At 46.9% G+C, this 25,596-nt stretch overlaps 1 protein-coding gene across 3 annotated transcripts in view; it reads left to right on the top strand.

Moving 5' to 3' along the window:
• Positions 1 to 25,596, top strand: part of st3gal5 (ST3 beta-galactoside alpha-2,3-sialyltransferase 5) — a 102,583-nt gene that overhangs the window by 64,422 nt on the left and 12,565 nt on the right. For 2 of the 3 annotated variants that reach the window (XM_072497567.1, XM_072497566.1), the window contains exons 2-4: positions 7,663 to 7,837; positions 7,938 to 8,124; positions 10,314 to 10,472. In XM_072497567.1, the coding sequence (XP_072353668.1) occupies positions 7,999 to 8,124; positions 10,314 to 10,472 (285 nt within the window). In that variant the 5' untranslated portion in view covers positions 7,663 to 7,837; positions 7,938 to 7,998. The remainder of the gene's footprint in view (positions 1 to 7,662; positions 7,838 to 7,937; positions 8,125 to 10,313; positions 10,473 to 25,596) is intronic. The other variant, XM_072497565.1, reaches the window with a different exon arrangement.

The raw sequence follows: 25,596 nt of genomic DNA, 5'->3' as shown, positions 1-25,596 counted from the left end.
GCTTTCACTAATCTCTTCCTTTTTACATATCTGTACAAACTTTCGAAATCTGGTTTAGCACAGGGCTAAATCACTGGCTTTTAAAGCAGACCAAGGCAGGTCAGCAGCACGGTTCAATTCCTGTACCAGCCTCCCTGAACAGGTGCCGGAATGTGGCGACTAGGGGCTTTTCACAGTAACTTCATTTGAAGCCTACCTGTGACAAGCGATTTTCATTCCTCTTTTTCCCTTTATCCATTCTTTGCTAAATTCTTCCACTCTTCAGGCTTCTTACTCTTTTTGGCAAGATCATAAGCAGCTTCTTCCTTCATGCGATCTTTAATTTACTACAGTGCATTTTTCCTGTGGACTTGCTTAAGGGGATGTATAAATCTTGTGAATTTAGTTAATTCTTTAAAGGTTACTACTTTTAAATATTTGCTATTGCTTATTGACAGTCAAATCTTTTAATCTAGTCTCCCAATCTACCTTGGATCATTTCGATTTACTGTCATGTGTACCGAGGTACAGTGAAAAGTGTTGTTCTGCATACAACTTACCTGTTCTACCACTGGTTTCATTTAAGTTTCTAGTTTCAAATTTAACTAATCCCTAATTCAGTGTAAATTAATCATTGTGGGTCTGAACTACTTCAAAAGTGGAAATTGGGGGTTAGGTCTGGAGAGGGATGTTCGGACAAATGTGATACACTATATCTTGAGATTATATGATATAACTAGAACAGACTTGTTTCTTCTGACTTGTGTAAAGCTTTTATTGTAATCCTTTTGAAAAAAACCTCTTGGTCTGTTAATTGATAATAAAAAGTAGTGAGTTTGTGGATTGGGAGTGTTTTATGAGCTACCATAAATTGATTAGAAGGGAAGGAATTGAATACAAATAAACGAGTCATTATTCAGATTCTCGACCAGACTCCAAAGGTGGCTACGATACTGGACAGAAACCCCAATATTTTAATTTTGTAAGACTGAGGAAAGGATACCGTGGGAACCTGGGACAGTTAGTGACAATATATCAGGGACAGTTCGCATTGCAGTAGAGGGGTTAAGGACGTATTAAGATGTATGAAGGTGGATAAATCTGGCCCTGACCAGGTGTATCCAAGAACACTACGTGAGGCTAGAGAAGAAATTGTGGGAGCCTTAGCTGAGATATTTGCATCATGTCTAGCCATGGCTGACGTACCAGAGGACTGGAGGGTAGCAAATGTTCTTTTATTAGGGACTGCAAAGAAAAACCTGGGAATTATAAACCGGTAAGTTACTAGAAAGGACTTTGAGGAATAGGATACAAGGCATTTGGAAAGACGGAGTTGTCAGCACAGCTTTGCGCATGGGAGATCATGCCATACAAATTTTGATGAAGTGACCAGGAAAGTTGATGAGGGCAGGGTGGTAGACGTAGTCTGTATGGACTTCAGTAAGGCCTTTGATAAGGTTCCACATGGTAGGCTGCTCTGGAAGGTTAGATCACATGGAATCCAGGAAGAGCTGGAAAAGTGGATATATAATTGGCTAGATGGTAGGAAGCAGAGGGTAGTGGTGGAAGGACTGTCTGAGGATACAGCAGGATTTAGATTGTCTGGAGACTTGGGCGGAGAGATGGCAGATGGAGTTTAACCTGGACAAATGTGAGGTAATGCATTTTGGAAGGGCTAATGCAGGTAGGGAATATACAGTGAATGGTAGAACCCTCAAGAGTATTGAAAGTCAAAGAGATCTAGGAGTACAGGTCCACAGATCACTGAAAGGGGCTACACAGGTGGAGAAGGTAGTCAAGAAGGCATACGGCATGCTTGCCTTCATTGGCCGGGGCATTGAGTATAAGAATTGGCAAGTCATGTTGCAGCTGTATAGAACCTTAGTTAGGCCACACTTGGAGTATAGTGTTCAATTCTGGTCGCCACACTACCAGAAGGATGTGGAGGCTTTAGAGAGGGTGCAGAAGAGATTTACCAGAATGTTGCCTGGTATGGAGGGCATAAGCTATGAGGAGCGGTTGAATAAACTCGGTTTGTTCTCACTGGAACGAAGGAGGTTGAGGGGCGACCTGATAGAGGTATACAAAATTATGAGGGGCATTGACAGAGTGGATAGTCAGAGGCTTTTCCCCAGGGTAGAGGGGTCAATTACTAGGGGGCATAGGTTTAAGGTGAGAGGGGCAAAGTTTAGAGTAGATGTACGAGGCAAGTTTTTTACGCAGAGGGTAGTGGGTGCCTGGAACTCACTACCGGAGGAGGTAGTGGAGGCAGGGACGATAGGGACATTTAAGGGGCATCTTGACAAATATATGAATAGGATGGGAATAGAAGGATACGGACCCAGGAAGTGTAGAAGATTGTAGTTTAGTCGGGCAGTATGGTCGGCACGGGCTTGGAGGGCCGAAGGGCCTGTTCCTGTGCTGTACATTTCTTTGTTCTTTGTTTGTTGATGCTTGTCGGACTGGAGGCCTGTGACTAATGGCATGCCTCAGGGGTCAGTGCTGGGCCCATTGCTGTTTGTTATCTATATCAATGATTTGGAATGAGAATGTACAAGGCATGATCAGTACATTTGTAGATGCCTCTAAAATAGGTTGCCTAAAATAGGTGGTATTGTAAACCGTGAGGAAGGTATCAAAAGTTGCAGCAGGATTTTGATCAGCTGGGGAAGTGGGCTGAGAAATGGCATATGTAGTTCAATAAAGATAGGTGTGAGGTGTTGCATTTTGTAAAGTCAGATCAAGGTAGGACTTTCATGGTGAATGGTAGGACCTTTGGGAGTATCGTGGAACAGAGGGACATTGGAGTTCAGGTGCACTTCTCTAAAGGTGGAGTCACAGGGCAGTGAAGAAGGCTTCTGGCAATCTGGCCTTCATCAGTCAGGGCATTGTGTATAGAAGTTGGGAAGTTTATGCTGCAGTTGTGCAGGACATTGGTGAGGCCGCACCTGGGGTATTTTGTTTCAGTTGCCTTGCTATAGGAAAAATTATATTAAACTGGAGAGAGTGCAAAAGAGATTTACAAGAATGTTACCAGGACTCGAGGGACTGAGTTATAGGGAGCGATTTGACAGGCTTTTGTCTTTGGAGCGTAGGAGACTGAGGAGTTATCTTTTAGAGATGTATAAGATCATGAGAGACATGGATATGCACTGTCTTTTTCCCAGGGTTGGGGAATCGAGAACTAGATGGTGCAGGTTTAAGTTAAGAGGGGAAAGAATTAATGGGAACTTGAGGAGCAACGTTTTGTTTTTATGGAGGGTAATACGTATTTGGAATGAGCTGCCGGAGGAAGTGGTTGAGGTAGGTACATTGACAACATTTAAACGACATTTGGACAGATACATGGATGGGAAAGGTTTGGAGGGATATGGGCCAAATTCAGTCAAATGGAGTTGGCTTTAGATGGGCTTTTTGGTTAGCATGGACCAGTTTGGGCCAAAGGGCTTATCCCCGTGCCCTAGACTCCATGAATTCAGGAGTTGTTTTGCAAAATAGGGATATGGTGTATTAAAACAAACTTTATTACGAACAATATTAAAATATCTTTAACATCAGACAAGAAAATAGTTTACAATTGCCCCTTAGACAATGCTGATCAATACAGTGACAAACCAAACTGCTATCTTTACTTCCACTCAAACAACCAAACCATCTCAGATCCCAATTCACTTTTTTAAAAGTTAGCACTCCGGAATACTTTTTAGCACTGCTGCCTCACAGGACCAGGGACCCAGGTTCAATTCTGTTCAATATATCCAAAATGCCGACATTTATCACACTAGCAATATAAAAACAGGTTGCAAAAAATTCTACAAGTATATGAAGAGCAAGATAATAGCTAAAGTAAATAGCCCTTCGACGGAGATACAGGAAAACATTTTTTTGTCAAGTGCAGAAGGCGGCGATTTGGTCCATCATGTCAGCACTGGCTCTCCACACATTGCTAATGCCATTCCCCATATCCTTGCACATTGTTGATCTAATACTCTCTTGGATGCCTCAATCAAACCTGTAAGGGGATAGGAGTACAAGAATAAAGAAGTCTTGGTACAGTGTACAGGATTTTGATGAGAACACATCGATCCAGATTTATTTGCTAAGTTTTCTAGTCCCACCTACTGCAGGAATCGTTGTAGGCAGGACCAAAAACGTTATGGATCACCACAAGGTTTGTTGGCTTTGGGCAGGAATTTCTGGGAAACTAAAACGTCCTGCCCACTATGTATAGTTTTGGTCACCATTTGAGAAAGAGTATAATTACATTGGAGGTAGTACCCTTGGAAGTTTCTCTAAATTGGTCCCTGGGAGGAGGGGGTTGTCCTAATGCGAAGCTGAGTAAATTGGGTGTATATTCTCTCGAATTTAGAAGAATTGAAATTAATTTATTGAAACCTACAAGATTCTAAAGGCACTTGATAGGTTGAACACTTAGAGATTGTATCCACTGGTAGGAGAGTCTAAAGCAAGGGGACAGTAAAACATGGGCTACATTCTCAGGATAAGGGGCCACTCCTTCAGGACTGAGATTTTTGGGGCCTCAGGGAATTGACAGCTGGCAGAAAGTGGGATTGAAGCGCGAGATCTGCCTTAATTGCATTGAATGGTGGAGCAGGGTCGATGACCCATATGGTCCACTCCTATTTCTTGCACTCACTATAAAGTGTTAGTTCTTACACAAACTTGTATAGAGTGCATCAGCAAATAAGGCTGGAGATTATGAAAATGGTGAAAAGTCAGTTCAAGGCTTTATACGTGAATGTATGCAGTATTTGTAACAAAACAAATGGAATTTTTAGCATAGGTAGAAATAAATATGTATGACCTGATGGCCATTACAGCGATTCGATTGCAAGGGGTCAATGACTGGAACCGTTAATATTGAAGGACGTTTGACATTTCTGAAATGCAGGAAGCTTAAAAAAAGTTAGCTCTTTTAATTAGGGATGACATTGGTATAGTAGTGAGGGGTGACCTTGGCTCAAGAGCAAGATGTCAAAACCGTTTGGGTCGAGCTAAGAAAAGTGAAAGCTAAGCATTATCTTTCAATAGTTTATAGGCCCCCTCCATAGTAGTTACATTGTAGGACAGTATTCAGGAAGAAATAACTGGGGCCTGTAATGTGCACTTTAATAATCATGGATGACTTTATATTGGCATCAGATTGGGAAGGGTAGCCTAGAAAATGAGTTCATGAGTGCATTTAGCATAATTTCTTAGCGCAGTGCCACCAGGGAGCAGGCCATTGTAGACCTCTTAATGTGCAATGAGACAGGATGAATCAATAACCTCGTAGTAAAGGAACCTATAGGTGATAGTGATTATAACATAGAATTGCACATTCAGTTTGGAGGTGAGAACTGTCAGTCTCGGACTAATGTTTTAAACATAAGGGCATGAAGGCAGAGTTGGCTAAAGTGAACTGGAAAAGTCTTTAAAGGTTGAGACACAGTGACTGACCATTTGAGGAGATAAAAAATAATATGCAGAAAATATTTATCCCAGTAAGAAAAAAAGATTCTTTGAGATAGATGCATCATCTGTGGCTAAATAAGGAAGTTAAAGTATAATACATATATTGAAAGAAACACCAGCCAATTCTGAAAAGATTTGTGGCAAATCTAAAGATTGGACAGATTTTAAGAGCCAGAAAACAATGAGTTTAAAACAAAAAGAGGAATTTAAGTATGAGAAAGTCAGCTAGAAATAAAAACAGATAGCAGTTTCTGCATGTATGTAAAAAGGAAAAACTAGAGAGTGCTTGTCCTTTAGAGAGAGTGGAGAATTAATCATGGAAACAAGGAATTTGCAGTCTTGTCTCAAACAAGGAAATGGCAGTCTGTCTTCAGTACAGAAGACTTCGAAACTTCCCAAAAACACTTGAAAATTAAGAGGCAAAAGGGAGGGAGTAACTTAACAATCACTTATCAGCGAAACGTGCAAACAAGTAGACGTAACAGCTGATGGGCAGCACTCCTAAGGTCTAAAAGAAGTGGCTGCAGCAGCAGAGGTGTTGGTCATAATCTTCCAAAATTACTCTGATTCTGGAAGGGTCCCAGCAGATTGGATAATAAAATATCAAACCTTTATTCAAGAAATTTGGTTGACAGAAAGCAAGAAACTATAGGCCAGTTTGCCTGCCATCTGTCTGCAATCCATTTTTGAGGTTTTGGCAAGATAGTTAGAAAATTATCAATGGTATCAGGCAGAGTCGACGTGGTTTTGTGAAAGGGCAATTGTGCTGAATTTATTAGAGGTTCTTCGAGGAAGTAGCAAGTAAGGTGGAAAGGAGAACCTGCAAGTCGAGTGTACAGGATTTCCAAAAGACCAGGGGTAACCTATTAGCATGGTAAAAGGATTGGTAAGCTAATAGGAAGCAGAGTAGGGGATAAATTGGTGTTTTCAGGTTGGCGAGCTGTGGAATGTCACATGGATCGGTGCTAGGGCCTCAACTATTAACAATCTTCATCAATGACTTGAGTGAAGGGACTGAATGCATGGTAGCTAGATGATTGTACCAAAATAGGTAGGCAAGTAAGTTGTCAAAAGAAGCGAGCGAGCAAAAATTTGGCAAATGGCATACAAGTGGAAAAATGTGATTTGTTACCTTAGCAGGAAGAATAGAAAAGCAGCATATTATTTAAATGAAGGGTGATTGCAGAACATGGTACAAAGAGATCTGAGTGTCCTGGCATATGAATTACAAAGTTAGTAATAGCACGTGATTAGGTCGGCAAATAGAATGCTGGCATCATTGCATGGAGAATGGAACAGTAATAATAATCGCTTATTGTCACAAGTAGGCTTCGCAAGAAATTACTAGTCTCCACATTCCGGCGCCTGTTCGGGGAAGCCAGTCTGGGAATTGAACCCGCGCTGCTGCCTTGTTCTGCACTACTATAGGGCAGCACGGTAGCATGGTGGTTAGCACAATTGCTTCACAGCTCCAGGGTCCCAGGTTCGATTCCCGACTTAGGTCACTGTCTGTGCGGAGTCTGCATGTTCGCCCCATGTGTGTGTGGGTTTCCTCCGGGTGCTCCGGTTTCCTCTCTCAGTCCAAAGATGTGCAGGTTGGGTGGTTTTGCCTGCTAAATTGCCCTTAGTGTCCAAAATTGCCCTTAGTGTTGGATGGGGTTACTGGGTTATGGGGATAGGGTGGATGTATGGGCTTGGGTAGGGTGCTCTTTCAAAGAGCCGGTGCAGACTCGATGGGCCGAATGGCCTCCTTCTGCACTGTAAATTCTATGAAGTATGAACAAGCCAGCTGTTTAGCCCACTGTGCTAAACCAGCGCCCAAGTAGGGGAGTTCTTCCTGAAGTAGGGGATTTCTTCCTGAAAGTAGGGAAGTTTTACTGCAGCTGTGCAGGGTCTTGGTAAGACCACTTTAAAAGTTCTGTGCACAGTTTTGGGCTCCTTTTGAAAATTAGAAGCAGTTCAGAGAAAGTTCAGGCGATTCATTCGTGGGATGAAGAATTTATGAAGAAAGACTAGGCCGTTAACAACGAGTTTAGAAGAATGAAGCAATCTCATCAGATTACCCAAGATCCTGAGGGACTTGATAGGGTAGATAACAAGATATTTCCTCTTGTAGGGGACACAGTGTAATAATAAAAGACCTCCCTTTAAATGCACGAGGAGAATATTTTTCTCAGTGTTGTTAACCTGTGGAATTTTCTTCCACAGAAAGCAGTGGAGGCTGGGTCATTGAATATGTTGGATAGCTTTATGATAGACAAGGGAGTCCAGGGCCTGAGGGAGTGCAGGCAGGAAACCGAGTCAAGACCCTAATCCGATCAGTCGTCAGGCCGAATGGCCTGTTCTACTCCCTTGTTCCTTATGACACGCCATCCTAATTCAGGTATTTAATGTTAGAAACTCACTATGCATGTAAACCAAAACATTAGTGTTTAAATTATTTTTGTAGTTTTAATATACCAAGAAATTTATATTCTTCCCAGGTTGAACAATGCACCAATCCAAGGATTCACTAAAGATGTTGGTAACAGAACCACTATAAGAATGAGCTATCCAGAGGGAGCACCAAAATCTCAGCTTGACTATGATCCTCACATGCTGTTTGTTGCCGTAATGTATAAGGGAGTGGATTTCAGCTGGCTGAAAGCTATGATTAAAAAAGAAAGAGTGGTGAGTCAATTCACTAAAATTTCAACAATTCTTACTGGTGCACTATATTTGCAAAACACTTAAGAACCTCACTGAAGTTAGATGCGAGAGTATCCCAAAGCCTGGAAGGATTGTTTTTTCAATTTGGTATCGTGTGAGGACAGATATGCAAAACCAGTGAGGGAAAATGTCCGGTCTTGTAACCAATCAAATAAAAGAAGGTTAATTAACAGGTAAAACACTCAACAAGAAAGACCACAATGGAAAATAAAGGTGCACTTAACTATCTTAATGGCTGCGCACATGCACTATTCTGGAATTAACCCCATTCCCATATTTCTACGTTCCTGAATGCTGCAAAATGTCCCTTGTCCCAAAACATATTCTGGACCCTGATCCCGGGATCTACCTGGCTCGCAATGCATCGTGAGATCCAACGCGATCTCGTGGGATCTTGCAATATAAATCCTGCCCATTGTGGTGGGATCACTTTTTGGCAAATCTGCATATTAGAGCGAGGCAGTAAGTCTCACTCTAATGTGCAGATTCCCGAGGAACCTAAGGCTTTGGGATTCATCCCTTTCGCCTCAGAGACCTCAGGCGAGCGTCGTTCAGCACTGGTCCCCGCAAATGGGGACCAAACAGAACGGCACTCATGGGGGTCTCTCGGGATTGGAGGCCCCCAGCTGCATGCCCTTAGGACAGGGTGGTGCCCTGGCACTGCACATGTTCCCCACTGTACAAAACGGAGGCTATGTGTAGCCTCGGCCATGTGTAACCCGTCAGGCCCCTTAATATAATGCAAGTCGCATTAAATAGCTTAATGTTTCTTGGCAGTGCGAGCACCGCGAAACACTAGGCTAAACACGCTCATTATGGGACTTTGTTCCTATTTGGTTCAATCGATCCCATCGTCTAGTCTGAACTAGTTTGTATTGTTCGTCTCTGCCAATAACCAATGAGGCAGTGATAGTATAACATCAGGGTGGTTGTAGCAATATAGCTACTATGTTTAAGATGATACTTTTCAAGTACATAGAAATACAGTGCAGAAGCAGGCCATTCGGCCCATCGAGTCTGCACCGACCCACTTAAGCCCTCACTTCCACCCTATCCCTGCAACCCAATAACCCCTCCCAACCTTTTTGGACACTAAGGGCAATTTAGCATGGCCAATCCACCTAACCTGCACGTCTTTGGACTGGGAGGAAACCGGAGCACCCGGAGGAAACCCACGCAGACGCATAGACAGTGACCCGGCGGGGAATCTAACCTGAGACCCTGGTGCTGTGAAGCCACACTGCTATCCACTTGTGCTACCGTGCTGCCCTAACGAGACATGCATTCATATCAGACCTGATTGAACCATCAGGAGGAAATCATTTATGTGTTCTTTAGCCTTTATGGTAGCTCCTCTTGTTTTTTATTCGTCAGAGGACAACATTTTTGCTCAACTTTTTTTTTTCTCCTAAAATACATGATGTTGAGCTGAGGATACAAATGTCATTGATCAGGTAAGGAACACTGCCTGGTGTGTGGTCTAAACTGGTCACTTGGTCTATAAAGACAGAAAGGTGATCTGTTGCTGATCTTCCCTCCTTTGTAGGAAGTGCTTTATGTTCTGTTAACAGTTTCATGGAGTGGAATCTAACCTGGAGTGGCGGGAACCACTCCGCACCTTTAGGGGCCAAGCCCTCACCTTGAGGGACTAGGCCCACGCCGGAGTGGTTGGCGCGCCGCTGGCTGGCGGGAAAGGCCTTTGGCGCCACGCCAGCCGGGTCCGAAGGGACTGCGCCGGCCGGCGGAAGTCCGTGCATGCGCGGGAGCGTCAGCGGCTGTTGACGTCATCCCCACGCAGGGCGGGGTCACTTCCGCAACAGCCATCGTGGAAGCTATGGCCGAGGCGGAAGGAAAAGATTGCCCCCACGACACGGCACAGATTGCTGAATTAATGATAGCATAAAAATCATACTGTAACAATCATGTTACACCTGACAAATCCACCTGTGATTTAGCAGAATTGTTTTAAATAAAGTTTTAATATTATGACAATCTGTTCCAAAGTTGTGTAAAATCACTGCTGTAAAACCAATGTTACGCTGGCCCCAATCTTGAAATCTCAACTGAACAGGGTCAAAGTGGATTTATTTATATATAGCATTTTTGTTAATGTATATTTTGTAATTTATAGTATTTTCTTTACCATTTAGTCATTTTGGGAAAGAATTTGGTTCTGGCAGAAAGTGACAGAGGAAATACCAATTCAACCAGCACAGTTTCGAGTTCTGAACCCTGAGATTATAAGAGAAACGGCTGTTGATCTGCTGCAGTTACCTGAACCTCGATCAAAACTCTGGGGCTGGGACCAGGTATGGGCTGAATATCCACTATTTGACCAAAGATTGTTATCGGAAAATAGAGTTTGAAGAAACATGGATTTGCGGCATGATAAGACATGATTATGGATGTTTGATAAAGTGTTGCCCTAGACTGCAATGTTTTGGGGAAGTGTAAATGCAGTTCTCACTCTACAATATTTTTTTTTTTAGTATCCAGTATGATGAATGTTATATAAATTGGGAAGTTGCTGCATTGGGAAATTTTGTTTTGTGAAAATTGAAAAAGGATGCCTTACTTTTTGTGACCACCAGACATCTCAAAGAGCTTCACAGCCAATCAAGTACCTTTGTAGTCTAGTCACTTCTATTGTGAGAATGGATAGTATCGAATTTTGACCAAACACCTATGTTTTATGCTTTATTCATGGTTCTCTCTGCATTATTTCCAACAAGGCCACTTTTTTTTATTCCTTTCCAGTGTTACTGTATTAAACCTTTATGTTATGACTTTACGCTTAAGGATCCTGAATTACAAGAAACTAGAGATCTTTCATCCCTAATCTTCCCTTCAATGTAATCATTCTGTGCTTCTGCAGCTTTTTCAAAATTATTTAATGCGACCTATCAACCCAAGGGCTTCACTTCACTGCATCCTTTCTAGTGCCAGATTATCTTTCTTGTTATGTGACCAGACTGTGCTTAGGTAGGTTTAGATTCATACTCCGCACAAACTCTGCCACTTCCTATGATTTGTGATGTCTGTGGCTGAGTATCCTGTTTAACTATTTTTTGTTGCACACTGATTATATCCAGAGTATTCCCAAGCTGATCAGCTGTGTTTTTAATCAATTTTGCAGGGTGCATCTTAAATTATGCTATCGTGCCCGCCTCTACCACCTCCACTGGCAAAGCGTTACAGGCATCCACCACCCTCTGCGTAAAAAAACTTTCCACGCACATCTCCCTTAAACTTTCCCCCTCTCACCTTGAAATCGTGACCTCTTGTAATTGACACCCCCACTCGTGGAAAAAGCTTGTTGCTACCCACCCTGTCCATACCTCTCAGAATTTTGTAGACCTCAATCAGGTCCCCCCTCAACCTCTGTCTTTCCAACTAAAACAATCCTAATCTACTCAACCTTTCTTCATAGCTAGCACCCTCCATACCAGGCAACATCCTGGCGAACCTCCTCTGCACCCTCTCTAAAGCATCCACACCCTTCTGGTAATGTGGCGATCAGAACTGCACAACTATACGATCCTATACAACTGTAACATGACCTGCCGACTCCTGTACTCAATACCCCGTCCGATGAAGGCAAGCATGCTGTATGCCTTCTTGACCACTCCATCGACCTGCGTTGCCATCTTCAGGGTACAATGGACCTTAACTCTCAGATCTTTCTGTACATCAATTTTCCCCAGGACTTCCATTCACCGTATAGTCCGCTCTTGAATTAGATCTTCCAAAATGCATCACCTCACATTTGCCTGGATTGAACTCCATCTGCCATTTCTCTGCCCAACTCTCCAATCTATCTATATTTTGCTGTATTCTCTGACAGTCCTCCTCGCTATCTGCACCTCCACCAATCTTGGTATCGTCTGCAAACATGCTAATCAGACCACCTATACCTTCGTCCAGATCATTTATGCATATCACAAACAACAGTGGTCCGAGCACGGATCCCTGTGGAACACCACTAGTCACCTTTCTCCATTTTGAGACACTCCCTTCCACCACTACTGTCCGTCTCCTGTTGCCCAGCCAGTTCTTTATCCAACTAGCTAGTACACCCTGAACCCCATACGACATCACATTTTCCATCAACCTGCCATGGGAAACTTTATCAAACGCCTTTCTGAAGTCCATGTATATGACATCTACAGCCCTCCCCTCATCAATTAACTTTGTCACTTCCTCAAAGAATTCTATTAGGTTTGTAAGACATGACTTTCCCTGCACAAAACCATGCTGCCTATCACTGATAAGTCTATTTTCTTCCAAATGTGAATAGATCCTATCCCTCAGTATCTTCTCCAACAGTTTGCCTACCACTGACATCAAGCTCTCAGGCCTATAATTCCCTGGATTCCCTGCTACCCTTCTTAAACAAAGGGACAACATTAGCAATTCTCCAGTCCTCCGGGACCTCACCCGTGCTCCAGGATGCTGCAAAGATATCTGTTAAGGCCCCAGCTATGTCGTCCCTCGCTTCCCTCAGTAACCTGGGATAGATCCCATCCGGACCTGGGGACTTGTCCACCTTAATGCCTTTTAGAATACCCAAAACTTCCCTGTTCCTTATGCCGACTTGACCTCGAGTATTTAAGCATCCATCCCTAGCCTCAACATCCGTCATGTCCCTCTCCTTGATGAATACCGATGCAAAGTACTCATTAAGAATCTCACCCATTTCCTCTGACTCCATGCATAAATTCCCTCTTTTGTCTGAGTATGCCAATCCTTTCTCTAGTTACCCTCTTGCTCCTTGTATACGAATAAAAGGCTTTGGGATTTTCCTTGACCGTGTTAGCCAAAGACATTTCATGACCCCTTTTAGCCCTCTTTATTGCGCGTTTGAGATTTGTCCTACTTTCCCGATATTCCTCCAAAGCTTCATCAGTTTTAAGTCGCCTAGATCTTATGTATGCTTCCTTTTTCATCTTAGCTAGTCTCACAATTCCACCCGTCATCCATGGTTCCCTAATCTTGCCATTTCTATCCCTCATTTTCACAGGGACATGTCTGCCCTGCACTCTAATCAACATTTCCTTAAAAGACTCCCACATTTCAAATGTGGATTTACCCCTTAAACAACTGCTCCCAATCCACATTCCCTCGCTCCTGCCGAATTTTGTTATACTTGGCCTTTCCCCGATTTAGCACTCTTCCTTTAAGACCACCCTCGTCTTTGTCCGTGAGTATTCTAAAACTTACGAAATTGTGATCGCTATTCCCAAAGTAATCACGGACTGAAACTTCAACCATCTGGCCGGGATCGTTCCCCAATACCAGGTCCAGTATGGCCCCTTCCTGAGTTGGACTATTTCTATACTGCTCTAAAAAACTCCTGGATGCTCCTTAGAAATTCTGCTCCATCTACGCCTCCAACGCTACATGAATCCCATTCAATGTTGGGGAAGTTTAAAATCTCCCATCACGACTACCCTATTGCTCCTACATTTTTCTATAATCTGTCCACATATTTGTACCTCTACTTCACACTCGCTTTTGGGAGGCCTGTAGTAAAGTCCCACCAATGTTACTGCACCCTTCCTATTTCTTAGCTCGACCCTTATTGTCTCAGTGCTCAAATCCTCCATCGTGCCCGCCTTAATCACAGCTGTGATATCATCTCTGACCAGTAATGCAACTCCTCCACCCCATTTATCTCCCTCTCTATCCCTCCTGAAGCATCTATACCCTGGGATATTTAGTTGCCAGTCTTGCCCTTCCCTCAACCAAGTCTCAGTAATATCAATAACATCATATTCCCAGATACTAATCCAAGCCCTAAGAAGCTACACTTCTCGCATTGAAACAAATGCACCTCAGACCACCTGTCCCTTTGCGTTCATCATCTCTTCCCTGTCTACTCTTCCCCTTAGTCACATTGAGTTTATTATCTAGTACCTTACTGGCTTTAGTTGCTGCCTCTTTACTGACCTCTAACTTCCTAATCTGGTTCCCATCTCCCTGCCACATTAGTTTAAAACCTCCCCAACAGTGTTAGCAAAAGCACCCCCTAGGACATTGGTTCCAGTCCTGCCCAGGTGTAGACCATCCGATTTTGTAATGGTCCCAACGCCCCCAGAACCGGTTCCAATGTCCCAAAAATCTGAACCCCTCCCTCCTGCACCCTCTCTCAAGCCACGTATTCATTCTGACTATTCTTGAATTTCTACTCTGACTGTCTCGTGGCACTGGTAGTAATCCTGAGATTACTACCCTTGAGGTCCTACTTTTTAAACTTATCTCCTAACTCCCTAAATTCTGATTGTAGGACCTCATCCCGTTTTTTACCTATATCGTTGGTGCCTATATGCACCACGACAACTGGCTGTTCACCCTCCCCCTTCAGTATGTCCAGCAGCCGACCTGAGACATCCCTGACCCGTGCACCCGGGAGGCAACATACCATTCGGGAGTCTCGTTTTCGACCACAGAAACGCCTGTCTACTCCCCTTACGAATTAATCCCCTATGACTATAGCCCGCCAGTCTTTTTCCCGCCCTTCTGTGCAGCAGAGCCAGCCACGGTGCCATGAGCCTGGCTACTACTGCCTTCCCCTGGTGAGTCGTCTTCCCCAACAGTATCAAAAACGGTATACCTGTTTTGGAGGGAGATGACCGCAGGGGACACCTGCACTGCCTTCCTGCACTTTCTCTGCCTTTTGGTCACCCATTCCCTGTCTCCCTCACCAATCCTAATCTGCCGTGTGACCAACTCACTGAACGTGCTATCCACGACCTCCTCCGCATCGTGGATGCTCCAAAGTGAGTCCATCCACAGGAATAAAGATTTTACTTACCAATCACAATACTTACCAACACACTGCTCCCGCCGAAAATCTGAAGGCTGCTTCTCCGGCAGCTGTGTCCCCGCCGCCCTTTTATCCTGTGTCCCGGCCGCTCTCTTCGCGCTCTTTTATCCTGTGTCCCCGCCGCTCTCCTCGCGCTCTTTTATTCTGTGTCCCCGCCGCTCTCCTCGCGCTCTTTTATCCTGTGTCCCCGCCGCTCCCCTCGAGCTCTTTCACTGAGCCTCCGCCGCTCTCCTCACGCTCTTTCATTGCAGGCTGTAACATCACGGTTCAACTTCTTTCTACTTCTACCTGCCCTCGCGTCTCCCTCTGATCTTTACTCGGCTGAGATCCTTACTGTAATTGTCTTTTGTTTTTTGTTTCGAGGAGGAGGTAGGGAGGGAAACACTGAAGAAGTGTTCGGGTTTAACTGTCACTTGACAACAGGTCCTCCACAAACCACCTTCAAGATACGGTGACCGCAACGCACTGATGCAAATTTTCCCCGCAACAGCCAATCAGCAGCTCCACTCTACTGCCCTCTCTTCCAATGGCGATATATTTCCAAGTGAGGATGGTGAGTGGCTTGGAGGGCAACTTGCAGGCAGTGGTTTTCCCATGTATCTACTGCCCTTCTACATGGTAGTTATCGTGGGTTTGGAAGGTGCTGCCTAAGGAGCTTTGGTGAGTTCCGCAGTGCATTTTGTAAGTGGGACACACTGCTGCTACTGTTCGGTGGTGGAGGGTGTGAATGTTTGTGGCAGGGGTTCCAATTGAGCAGGTGCTTTATCTGGATGGTGTTGAGCTTGTTGAGTGTTGTTGGAGCTGCAATCAATCCAGGCAAGTGGGGAGTATTCCATCACACTCCTGACTTGTGCCTTGTAGATGGTGGATAAGCTTTGGGGAGTCTGGAGGTCAGTTACTTGCCACAGGATTCCTAGCCTCTGACCTGCTCTTGTAGTCACAGTAGTGGCTGGTCCAATTGCGTTTCTGGTCAGTGGTAACCCCCAGGATATTGATAGTGAGGTTCAGTGATGGCAATAACATTGAATGTCTCTCTTATTGGAAAGGTCATTATCTGGCACTTGTGTGATTTAAATGTCACTTGCCACATACAACTCAGGACTGGATATTGTCCAGGACTTGCTGTATTTGCATGTGGACTGCTTCAGTGTCTGAGGAGTCGTGAACGATGCTGAACATTGTGCAATCATCAGCGAGCATCCCCACATCTGACCTTGTGTTAGAAGGAAGGTCATTTGATGAAGCAACTGAAGATGGTTGAGCCTAGGATACTACCCAGAGGGACTCCTGCAGTGATGTCCAGGGACTGAGATGACTGCCCTCCAATAATCACAACCAACTTCCCTTGTCTAGGTATGACTCCAACCAGCGGAGAGTTTGCCTCCTGATTCCCATTGATTCCAATTCTTCTAAGGCTCCTTGATGCCATACTCTCAAATGCTGCCTTGATGCCAAGCGCATCTCCCCTCACTTCTGGAGTTCAGTTCTTTTGTCCATGTTTGAACCAAGGCTGTAATGAAGTCAGGAGCGGAGTGAGCCTTACAGAACCCAAACTGAGCGAGCCTGACCGAACCCAAACTGAGCATCATTGAATAGGTTATTGTTAACCGACACTTGATAGCACTGTTGATGACCCCTTTCATCACTTTCTTGATGATGGAAAATAGACTGATAGTTGGCTGGGTTGGATCTGTCCTGCTTTTTATGTACAGGACATACCCGGGCAATTTTGCATATTGCCAGGTAGATGCCAATGTTGTAGCTGTTCTGGAAAAGCTTGGCTAGGGGCGCGGCATGTTCTGGAGCACAAATCTTCACTATTTCCGGAATATTGTCAGGGCCCATATCCATTGTCATATCCTGTGCCTTCAGCCAATTCTTGATATTACGTGGGGTGAAATGAATTGGCTGAAGACTGGCATCTGTGATGTCTGAGACCACTGGAGGATAGAGAGATGGATTATCCACTTGGCACTTCTGGCTGAAGATTATTAAGAAAGCTTCAGCTCCACCATCATTAAGGATGGGGATAGTTGAGGAGCTGCCTCCTCCAGTGAATTGTTTAATTGTCCACCATCATTCATGACTGAATGTGGCAGGACTGCAGAGCTGAGATATGATCTGTTGGTTGTGGGATCACTTAGCTCTGTCTTATCACTTGCATGCCAAATGACATGAGCAGTAAGCAGTCCTGTGTGTAGTTTCACCAGTTTGACACCTTATTATTTTGGTATGCCCTCCTGCACTCTTCATTGAACCAGAGTTGATCCCCTGGCTTGGTAGTGATGGTAGAGTGGGGATATACTGGGCCATGAGGTTACAGATTATGGCTGAGTAAATTCTGCTGCTGCTGGCAGTGCCTCATGGCTGCCCAGTCAGTTTGTAGAACTGTTCTGAATCTATCCCATTTAGCGCAATGGTAGTGCCACACAACACGATGGAGGAGGCAGTTTGGTGAGGATGACGTCTAGTATGTTTTTCCCCAGTCTTGGTTCCCTCGCCACCTGTCGTAGACCCAACCTAGCAGTTATGTCCATTAGGGCTCGATCAGTTGCCATTCTTGGTGATGGACATTGAAGTCCCCCACCCAGAGTACATTCTGTGCCCTTGGCGCTTCCTCCAAGCGGTATTCAACATGGAGCACTGATTTATCAGCTGAAGGTGGACTGTACGTGGTAATCAGCAGGCGGTATCCTTGTCCACATTTGACCTGAAGTCATGAGACTTCATTGGGTCCAGAGTCGATGTTGAGGACTCCCAGGGCAATTGTATACCACCACTGTGTTGCCGTCTCTGCTGCTGGTGGGACAGGACATACCCAGGGATGGTGAAAGTGGTGACGTTACTGAAAGGCATGATTCCCTGATTATGACTGTCAGGCGGTTGTTAAATAAATAATCTTTATTGTCACAAGTAGGCTTACATTAACACTACAATGAAGTTACTGTGAAAATCCCCTAGTCGCCACATTCCGGCATCTGTTCAGGTACACAGTGGGAGAATTCAGAATTCTCAGCTGGTATGGGAATTGAACCCGCGCTGCTGCCTTGTTCTGCATCACAAACCAGCTGTCTAGCCCACTGAGCTAAACCCGTTGTTTGACTAGGCTGTGAGAAAGCTCTCCCAATTTTGGCAGAAGCCACTAGATGTTAGTAAGGAGGGCTTTGCAAGGTCGACCAGGCAGGGTTTGCTGAGGTTGATGTCTGTTTCTTTCCCTTTTGTTGACTCTGTAGTAGTTTGATACAACTAAATGGCTTACTAGGCATTTAAGAGTCAACCAAATTATTGTGGATCTGGAGTCACTTCTCTACAGAATTCACTACAGATCTAGAGATCTGTAGGCCAGACCAGGTGAGGACTTGGGGAAGATAAAGGACATTAGTGAACCAGCAGGGTTTTTTTTAATGACAATTGACATTAGACATTTTAATTCCAGGCATGATTGGATTCAATTTCCACCATCTGCTGTCGTAGGATTCAAAACCAGGAACCAGAGTGCCGTGACAATGCCACCACCTCCCTCTATATGTCCTATAAATAGCCCCATTTAGCTTGCACTGAAGTGAAATGTTGTGAATGATGGCAATTTGAAGTATAAACAGAAAATGTTGGAAATACTCCGTTCTGGCAGCACCTGTGAAGAAAGAAACAGAGTTTACATTTCAGTCCTGTGACCTTTCACCAGTTCTGGTGAACGGTAATTACCTAAAATGTTAATTCTGTTTCTGCCATTTCGTTTCTATTGCCATTGCTGACTATATTTTTCCAGTCTCTTCATTTAATAAATTAAGCCAAGATTTTGTTTCCTTGTTTATTTCCAAGTGATGTGCCTACACACTAAAAATCATTGGCCCTGGCAGTAATCCTTATAGAATCATCGAATCCCTACAGTGCAGAAGGAGGCCATTCAGTCCGTCGGGCCTGCACTAAGCCACCCAAGCCCACTTCCCCACCCTATCCCTATCTCAATCACATCCCTGGACACCCAAGGGGCAATTTAGCATGGTTAATCCACCTAACCCGCACATCTTTGGACTGTGGGAGGAAACCGGAGCACCCAGAGGAAACCCACACAGACACTGGGAGAATGTGCAAACTCCACACAGTAACCCGAAGCTGGAATTGAACCCAGGTCCCTGGTGCTGTGAGGCAGCAGTGCTAACCACTGCCACTATGCTGTCGACTATGGCATTGATCTTCAACAGCAACCACCCTGTATTTTCTTTACTTAAGTAAATATTTAATCCATTAGTGATTAACCGGACACTTTATCAAACTTACTACTGAAATCCAAATAACCAACATCTTTGATTTGGGTTCAAAGCCAAGGACTTGAACACACAACCTAGTGCAGTACCGATGGGCTAGTTTCATTGCCAGAGACACTAGGCGTAATTCTTCAGAAAATTTCTAAGCGGGTAGCGAGCGGGAATTGCCGTGAGCTTCCCGTTTCAAATGACGGCTCGTTCACTGATTTGCCAGGACCGTGTTCGCCAGGCCCTCACTAACGAGGTCGAGCAGCACCTAAGCTGCACTTGCTCTGCCAATGCCAGTCAGCTCGCATCAAGGGCGCCCAGGAGATCAGCCCCAAGATTTGGGAACACTGACCTGGGGAGGCCCCTGAACCCAGTGGAGGCCAGGAAGAATGCCCTAGTCCCCTGAGGATCCTGGAGTGTCAGCCACAAGGCAGCCAGTGCTGCCTCGGGTGAGGTGGCGGCAGCTGTCAGCTCTGGGAGTGAGACCAGGAGGACTGGCGCAAGTGAGTAGACAGCAATGCAAATACCCCCCCCCGCCTTAAACCCCTCCTTCACACACCCTCTCGCACCACTGTGAACCAAATGTGTGGCTAACGATGCCCCCTCTGCGTCTCCTCTGGAAAAGCTCTCCCATAACCGTTGGGAGAGGGCCCAGACTGGTGAAGGGTTGCCGGACATAAGAATACTCACCTCCTTCGAGGAGCGTGCCCTGGAAGTGACCAGTGTGTCAGAGGACAGATCGGTCAGCCACGCGGAGGCTGGTGGACGCCACAAAGGTGAGGAAACATCAGGCTCCACCCAGAGGAGATGTCAAACGTGAGTAGCGATTGCTTTACTGACTGACTGAACCATCCCTCCACTGATCACATGTCCATTCTCCCGCAGGCCCTCCAGCCGACGGAGCTGGCCCAACCCGTGTAGTCCCCTCTCTGAGGAGAGCACCTCGGGAGGGGAGTTGCGGCACAGCTGTCATCCCCACCCTCCGCCAGTGCAGATACACGCACCTCGGTGGGACGTTGGTGGACAGGCTTCTGGAGCACAATCTGGTGAGCACCACACTGCTGCTGATGTACATCAGGGGGAGGGAGGAACCCCCAGGCGAGATAGCAGTCAGAGGGTTGCTGGATCTCGGGACCCAGCTGGGTTCCAGCCTGATGGAGATGGTAGGGAGCAGCTGAGATATTCAGGGGTAGATGTCAGCGACACCCCAGCAGATCCATAGCCGCTTGGAGGAGACTTGGGGCAGAGGAGCTGTCGCCGGCAATGAGTGGCACCGAGGCCAACACTGATAGGGCGGCAACAGCAGTGAAGAGCCTGGTGCGTGACGTCAGCACCATAAGTGAACGTGTCCAAGGCGTCGCGCAGTCGGTGACGGCAATGGCCTAGGGTCTCTGCAGAATGACTCGCTGGGGGATGCCACCCAGTAACAGGACGACCTTGATGAGGTTCGGCGGGCCATTTCCCGTTTCAGATGGGCATGGCCGAGGCACTGCGGAGCTTGTCCCAGTCGCAGATGGGGCACGGCTGACGCGCTGCAGAGCATGGCCCAGTCACTGAAGAGCATCGCCAAGGGTGTCAACACTGGTGCAGACCATGGGGAACCACCAGGGCTGGCAGAGCCAGATGATGCAGGAGCAGCTAGGACCTGACCCAGCTGCCCCTCCAAGGTGAACCCCAGGGCCCTATGGGAACTGACTGGGGGTTGGGGGAGGTGAGTGAGTGCCAACCCAGACCCGTCCCATGGAGTGGGGATGGTGGCCACCAGCTCCCCCGAGTTCCATCCCCCTGATGAGGCCATCGGGAGTGGGCTTGTACAACACTAACATCCTTTCACACAACCATTATGATGCCTCTGTCGTTTCCTTCCTCAATGCGGGCTGACCCCCCGGACCCTTTGCCCATCTCTTGAGGCATCCCCCCCTACCCCGTGACGCTCACATACCCTCTGGCCGTGGACAAGTCCCCGGAGCTTTGTTTCATCCCCTGGGTGTTCGGATGTTGCGTGTGTGGTGTTGCCTCCTGCAGTGTTCCAAGTATAGTGTCCAGGCATCAAGGTCTGTTTGGGGTGCTAAGCAAGAGGGAAGTGAGACCGCTGTGTGCTGTGTTTCACAGAGACATGGCTCACCCCTGCCTCAATGGACTGCGTCATACAACCTGAAAGCTTCTCAATATATTGGACAGACCGCACAATGTCATTAGGCAAAGCAAAGGGTGGAGAGGTTTGGCTCCTCGTCAACTCCACCTGGTGCTCTGATGTGGCAACCCTGGTGACCTCCTGCTCCCCGGACCTGGAATACCTGACCGTGAAGTGCCGCCCGTGCTACCTTTCATGTGAGTTCACTTCAGCCATTATCACAGCGGTCTAAATCCCACCCCAGGAAGAAGTGAAGAAGGCGCTGGCAAATTGTACACCGTTATAAATAACAATGAAACCAATCACCCTTGTCCATCGTAGCCGGCGACTTCAACAAGGCCAACCACCAACGCATCATCTGTCCCACCAGGGGCGACAACATTCTTGACCACTGCTACACAAATCAAGGGCACCTACCGATCCATCCCCCGACCGCACTTCGGTAAATTGGACAATAAGATTGTGCCTTCTCCTGGCATACAAGCAGAAACTGAGGCGGGAGAATTGGTTAAGAAGGTTGTGCAGTGCTGGTCCGAGGCAACAGAAGATCTCCTAAGTGACTGATTGGAGTTGGTGGATTGGTCCATATTTAAGAACTCAGCAAACAACCTAAGTGAGTATGCCACCATCATAGAACATACAGTGCAGAACGAGGCCATTCGGCCCATCGAGTCTGCACCGACCCACTTAAGCCCTCACTTCCACCTGATCCTCGTAACCCAATAACCCCTCCTAACCTTTTTGGTCACTAAGGGCAATTTATCTTGGCCAATCCACCTAACCTGCACTTTTTTGGACTGTGGGAGGAAACCGGAGCACCCGGAGGAAACCCACGCAGACGCGGGAAGAACGTGTAGACTCCGCACAGACTGTGACCCAGCGGCGAATCGAACATGGGACCCTGGCGCTGTGAACGCACAGTGCTATCCACTTGTGCTACCATGCCGCCCATCATCACAGACTTTATCAGCAAGTGTGTAGACGACTGCCTGCCAAATAAAGTAGTACGTACGTTCCCCAACCGGAAACCGTGGCTTAATCGTCAGATTGGCGCCTTGCTGAAGGCCAGGTCTGAGGCGTTCAAGTCAGGTGACCCTGACCTATACAAGAAATCCAGGTACAATCTCCGCAAAGTCATCAGAGATGCCAAGAGACAATATCAAACCATGCTAGAGTTACGGGCTCTCGTCGGTTGTGGCAAGGCATAATCAACATAACGGGCTACAACGCGAAGCTGAGTAGAATCTCCGGCAGCAGCGCACCCCTCCCTGATGAACTCAACGCATTCTGTGCTCGGTTCGAGCAGGAAATCATCAAACCGCTGTCGACTGCCCCAGCAGCCCTGGACCCACCGGCACACATTCACCATCACAGCTTCTGAATTTGGATCGGCCTTCTTGATAGTGAACTCTTGAAAGGCGAAGGGCCCGATCTGGGCCCCTGGTCGTGCACTCAGATCTTGCGCAGACCAGCTAGCAGATGTGTTTGCGGACATCTTCAACTTCTCCCCTCTCCGTTCCGAGGTTGCCATCTGCTTCAAGAAGACAAAGAAGAACCAGGCAACGTGCCTCAATGACTATTGTCCGGTGGCCCTGACATCGATAGTAATGAAGTTCTTCGAAGAGTTAGTCATGGGGCACATCAACTCCATATTCCCAGAATGCCTAGATCCATTGCAATTCACATACCACCGCAATCGGTCCACAGCAGATGCCATCTCCCTGGCCCTACACATATCCCTGGAGCATCACGACAACAAGGGCTCCTACATCAGACTCCTATTTATTGACTACAGCTCCGCCTTCAACACCATAATCCCAGCCAAGCTCCTATCAAAGCTCCAAAACCTAGGACTCGACTTCCTGACCCAGAGACCACAATCAGTAAGAGTAAACAACAACCCCTCCTCCACGATAGTCCGCAGTTTCAAATTCCTCGGTGCGCACATCATCACAAAATCTGTCCCGTTCCACCCACTTTGACGCTACGACCAAGAAAGCACAACAGCGCCGATACTTCCTCAGGTCTGCACTGTAAATTCTATGAAATTCTATGAAACTAAGGAAAGTTGGCATGTCCACATTGACTCTTGTAGCCACCTGGGTTGGCCAACTCCCGACGTAAAATGGAGAACAGCAAAGGCTGAAGGGAAATTCAGCCAACAGTGGCAGAAACTAGCAGGTGCAAGTTTACTGTGTATTAAACTCTGAAAAAGCCCAGACAGCATCAATACAAGCAGCCATCTGCATAATAACGTAGCAGCCATCTACATACTAATGAGCGATCCCCGGGAACATTCAAAACATTTGGGATAAACCAGGTCAAGCCAGACTCCCCGACGCCAGCAGGAGCCAACACAAAAGAGGTTAACGGATACCTCAAGATCGCCCATCGATCAGGGAACCACTCCAGTATTGGAGAAATTGAACCAAGCGATTGGAACGAAGTCCAATCACTTGGAACCAGGTACGGGGTCCACCCCGAAAGGCGGGAAGCCCGTGGGGACTATAAAGTTAAGCCCCCAAGTTCAAATCGTCCTTCTTCACCGGGTCACTCAGCAACGCGAACCAACCCTCGACAGTGACCGGTTCAGCTGCCGCCAAGAGACCATAAGTCTTAAGTCAACGCTCGCTACGAGATAGGCGCTCCTAGCTACCAATCCGTACCAACTTTTGAATCCCGCAGACTCCGAACCCAAACGAAAGGCCATTTGTTCCCCTGACCTGGTGGGCCAGTCCGAAGCTAAGTATAGGCCTGTTAGTTATAGAAGTAGCTTAGAAGTAGAATTTATGCATTAGTAGCGATTACTGTGTATAATAAATGTGCTTTGATTTGAATCTTAATAATTGGTGTATTGAGTTATTGATCATTACTTGAACTTTAACCTCGTGGCGGTATCATAAAAATACCTGGCGACTCGAGAGCAAAGGTTATAAAACAGAGCCAATTGAACCAACCAAAAGTTAGCAGTACTCTTACCAACTTTTACAGATGCACTATAGAAAGCATCCTATCTGGTTGCATCACACCCTGGTATGGCAACTGCTCAGCCCAAGACCGGAAGAAACTAGAGTCGTGAGCACCGCCCAGTGCATCACACAAACCAGCCTCCCAACCTTCCACTGCCTTGGGAAAGCAGACAGCATAATCAAAGACCCCTCCCACCTGGCTTACTCACTCTTCCAACGTCTTCCATCGAGCAAGAGATACAAAAGTCTGAGAATATGCACTAACAGATTCAAAAACAGCTTCCCCGCTGTTACTAGACTCCGAAACGACCCTCTTTTGGATTGATGGACTTATGGACTGACCTGGGGGGGGGGGATTCTCCGACCCCCCCCCCGCCAGGTCGGAGAATCACCGGGGGGCGGCGTGAGTCCCGCCCCCGCCGGCCGCCGAATTCTCCAGCACTGGAATATCGGCGGGGGCGGGAATCGCGCCGGTCGGCGGGCCCCTCCCCCCGGCGATTCTCCGGCCCGTGATGGGCCGCAGTCCCGCCGCTGTCATTCCAGTCCCGTCGGCATGAATCAAACCACCTACCTTACTGGCGGCGCGGGCGGGCTCCTGGGGGGGGGGGGGGGGAGGCACGGGGCGATCTGGCCCCCATCGGGGCCCACCGATCCGCGGACGGGCCTGTGCTGTGGGGGCACTCTTTTCCCTTCGCCTCAGCCATAGCCTCCGCGATGGCCGATGCGGAAGTGACCCCCCCCCCCGCGCATGCGCGGGGATGACATCAGCCGCTGTCGCTCCCGCGCGTGTGTGGACTTCCACCGGCCGGCGCAGTCCCTTCGGCCCCGGCTGGCGTGGCGCCAAAGGCCTTTCCCGCCGGCCGGCGGCATGTCAACCACTCTGGCGCGGGCCTAGCCCCTCGATGAGGGCTTGGCCCCTAAAGGTGCGGATTTCCTTGCACCTTTGGAGCGGCCCGACGCCAGAGTGGTTCCCGCCACTCCATTCCGCCGGGAACCCCCCGCCCCGCCGGTTAGGTGAGAATCCCGGCCCTGATCTCTTCACACATCTTCTCTACTGAGTAGAACTGCACTCCTGTATGCTTCACCCGATGCCTGTGTCTATGTATTTATATTGTGTACTTTATGTTTGCCCTATTATGTAGTTTTGTTTCATGTACGGAACGATCTGTTTGAGCTGCACGCAAATAATACTTTTCACTGTACCTCAGTACATGTGACAATAAACCAACCAACATGCTACTTTGCCTG

This window comes from Scyliorhinus torazame, chromosome 3, assembly GCF_047496885.1.
Source record: "Scyliorhinus torazame isolate Kashiwa2021f chromosome 3, sScyTor2.1, whole genome shotgun sequence".
Taxonomy (NCBI): domain Eukaryota; kingdom Metazoa; phylum Chordata; class Chondrichthyes; order Carcharhiniformes; family Scyliorhinidae; genus Scyliorhinus; species Scyliorhinus torazame.
This window is presented reverse-complemented; position numbering and strand designations above follow the sequence as displayed.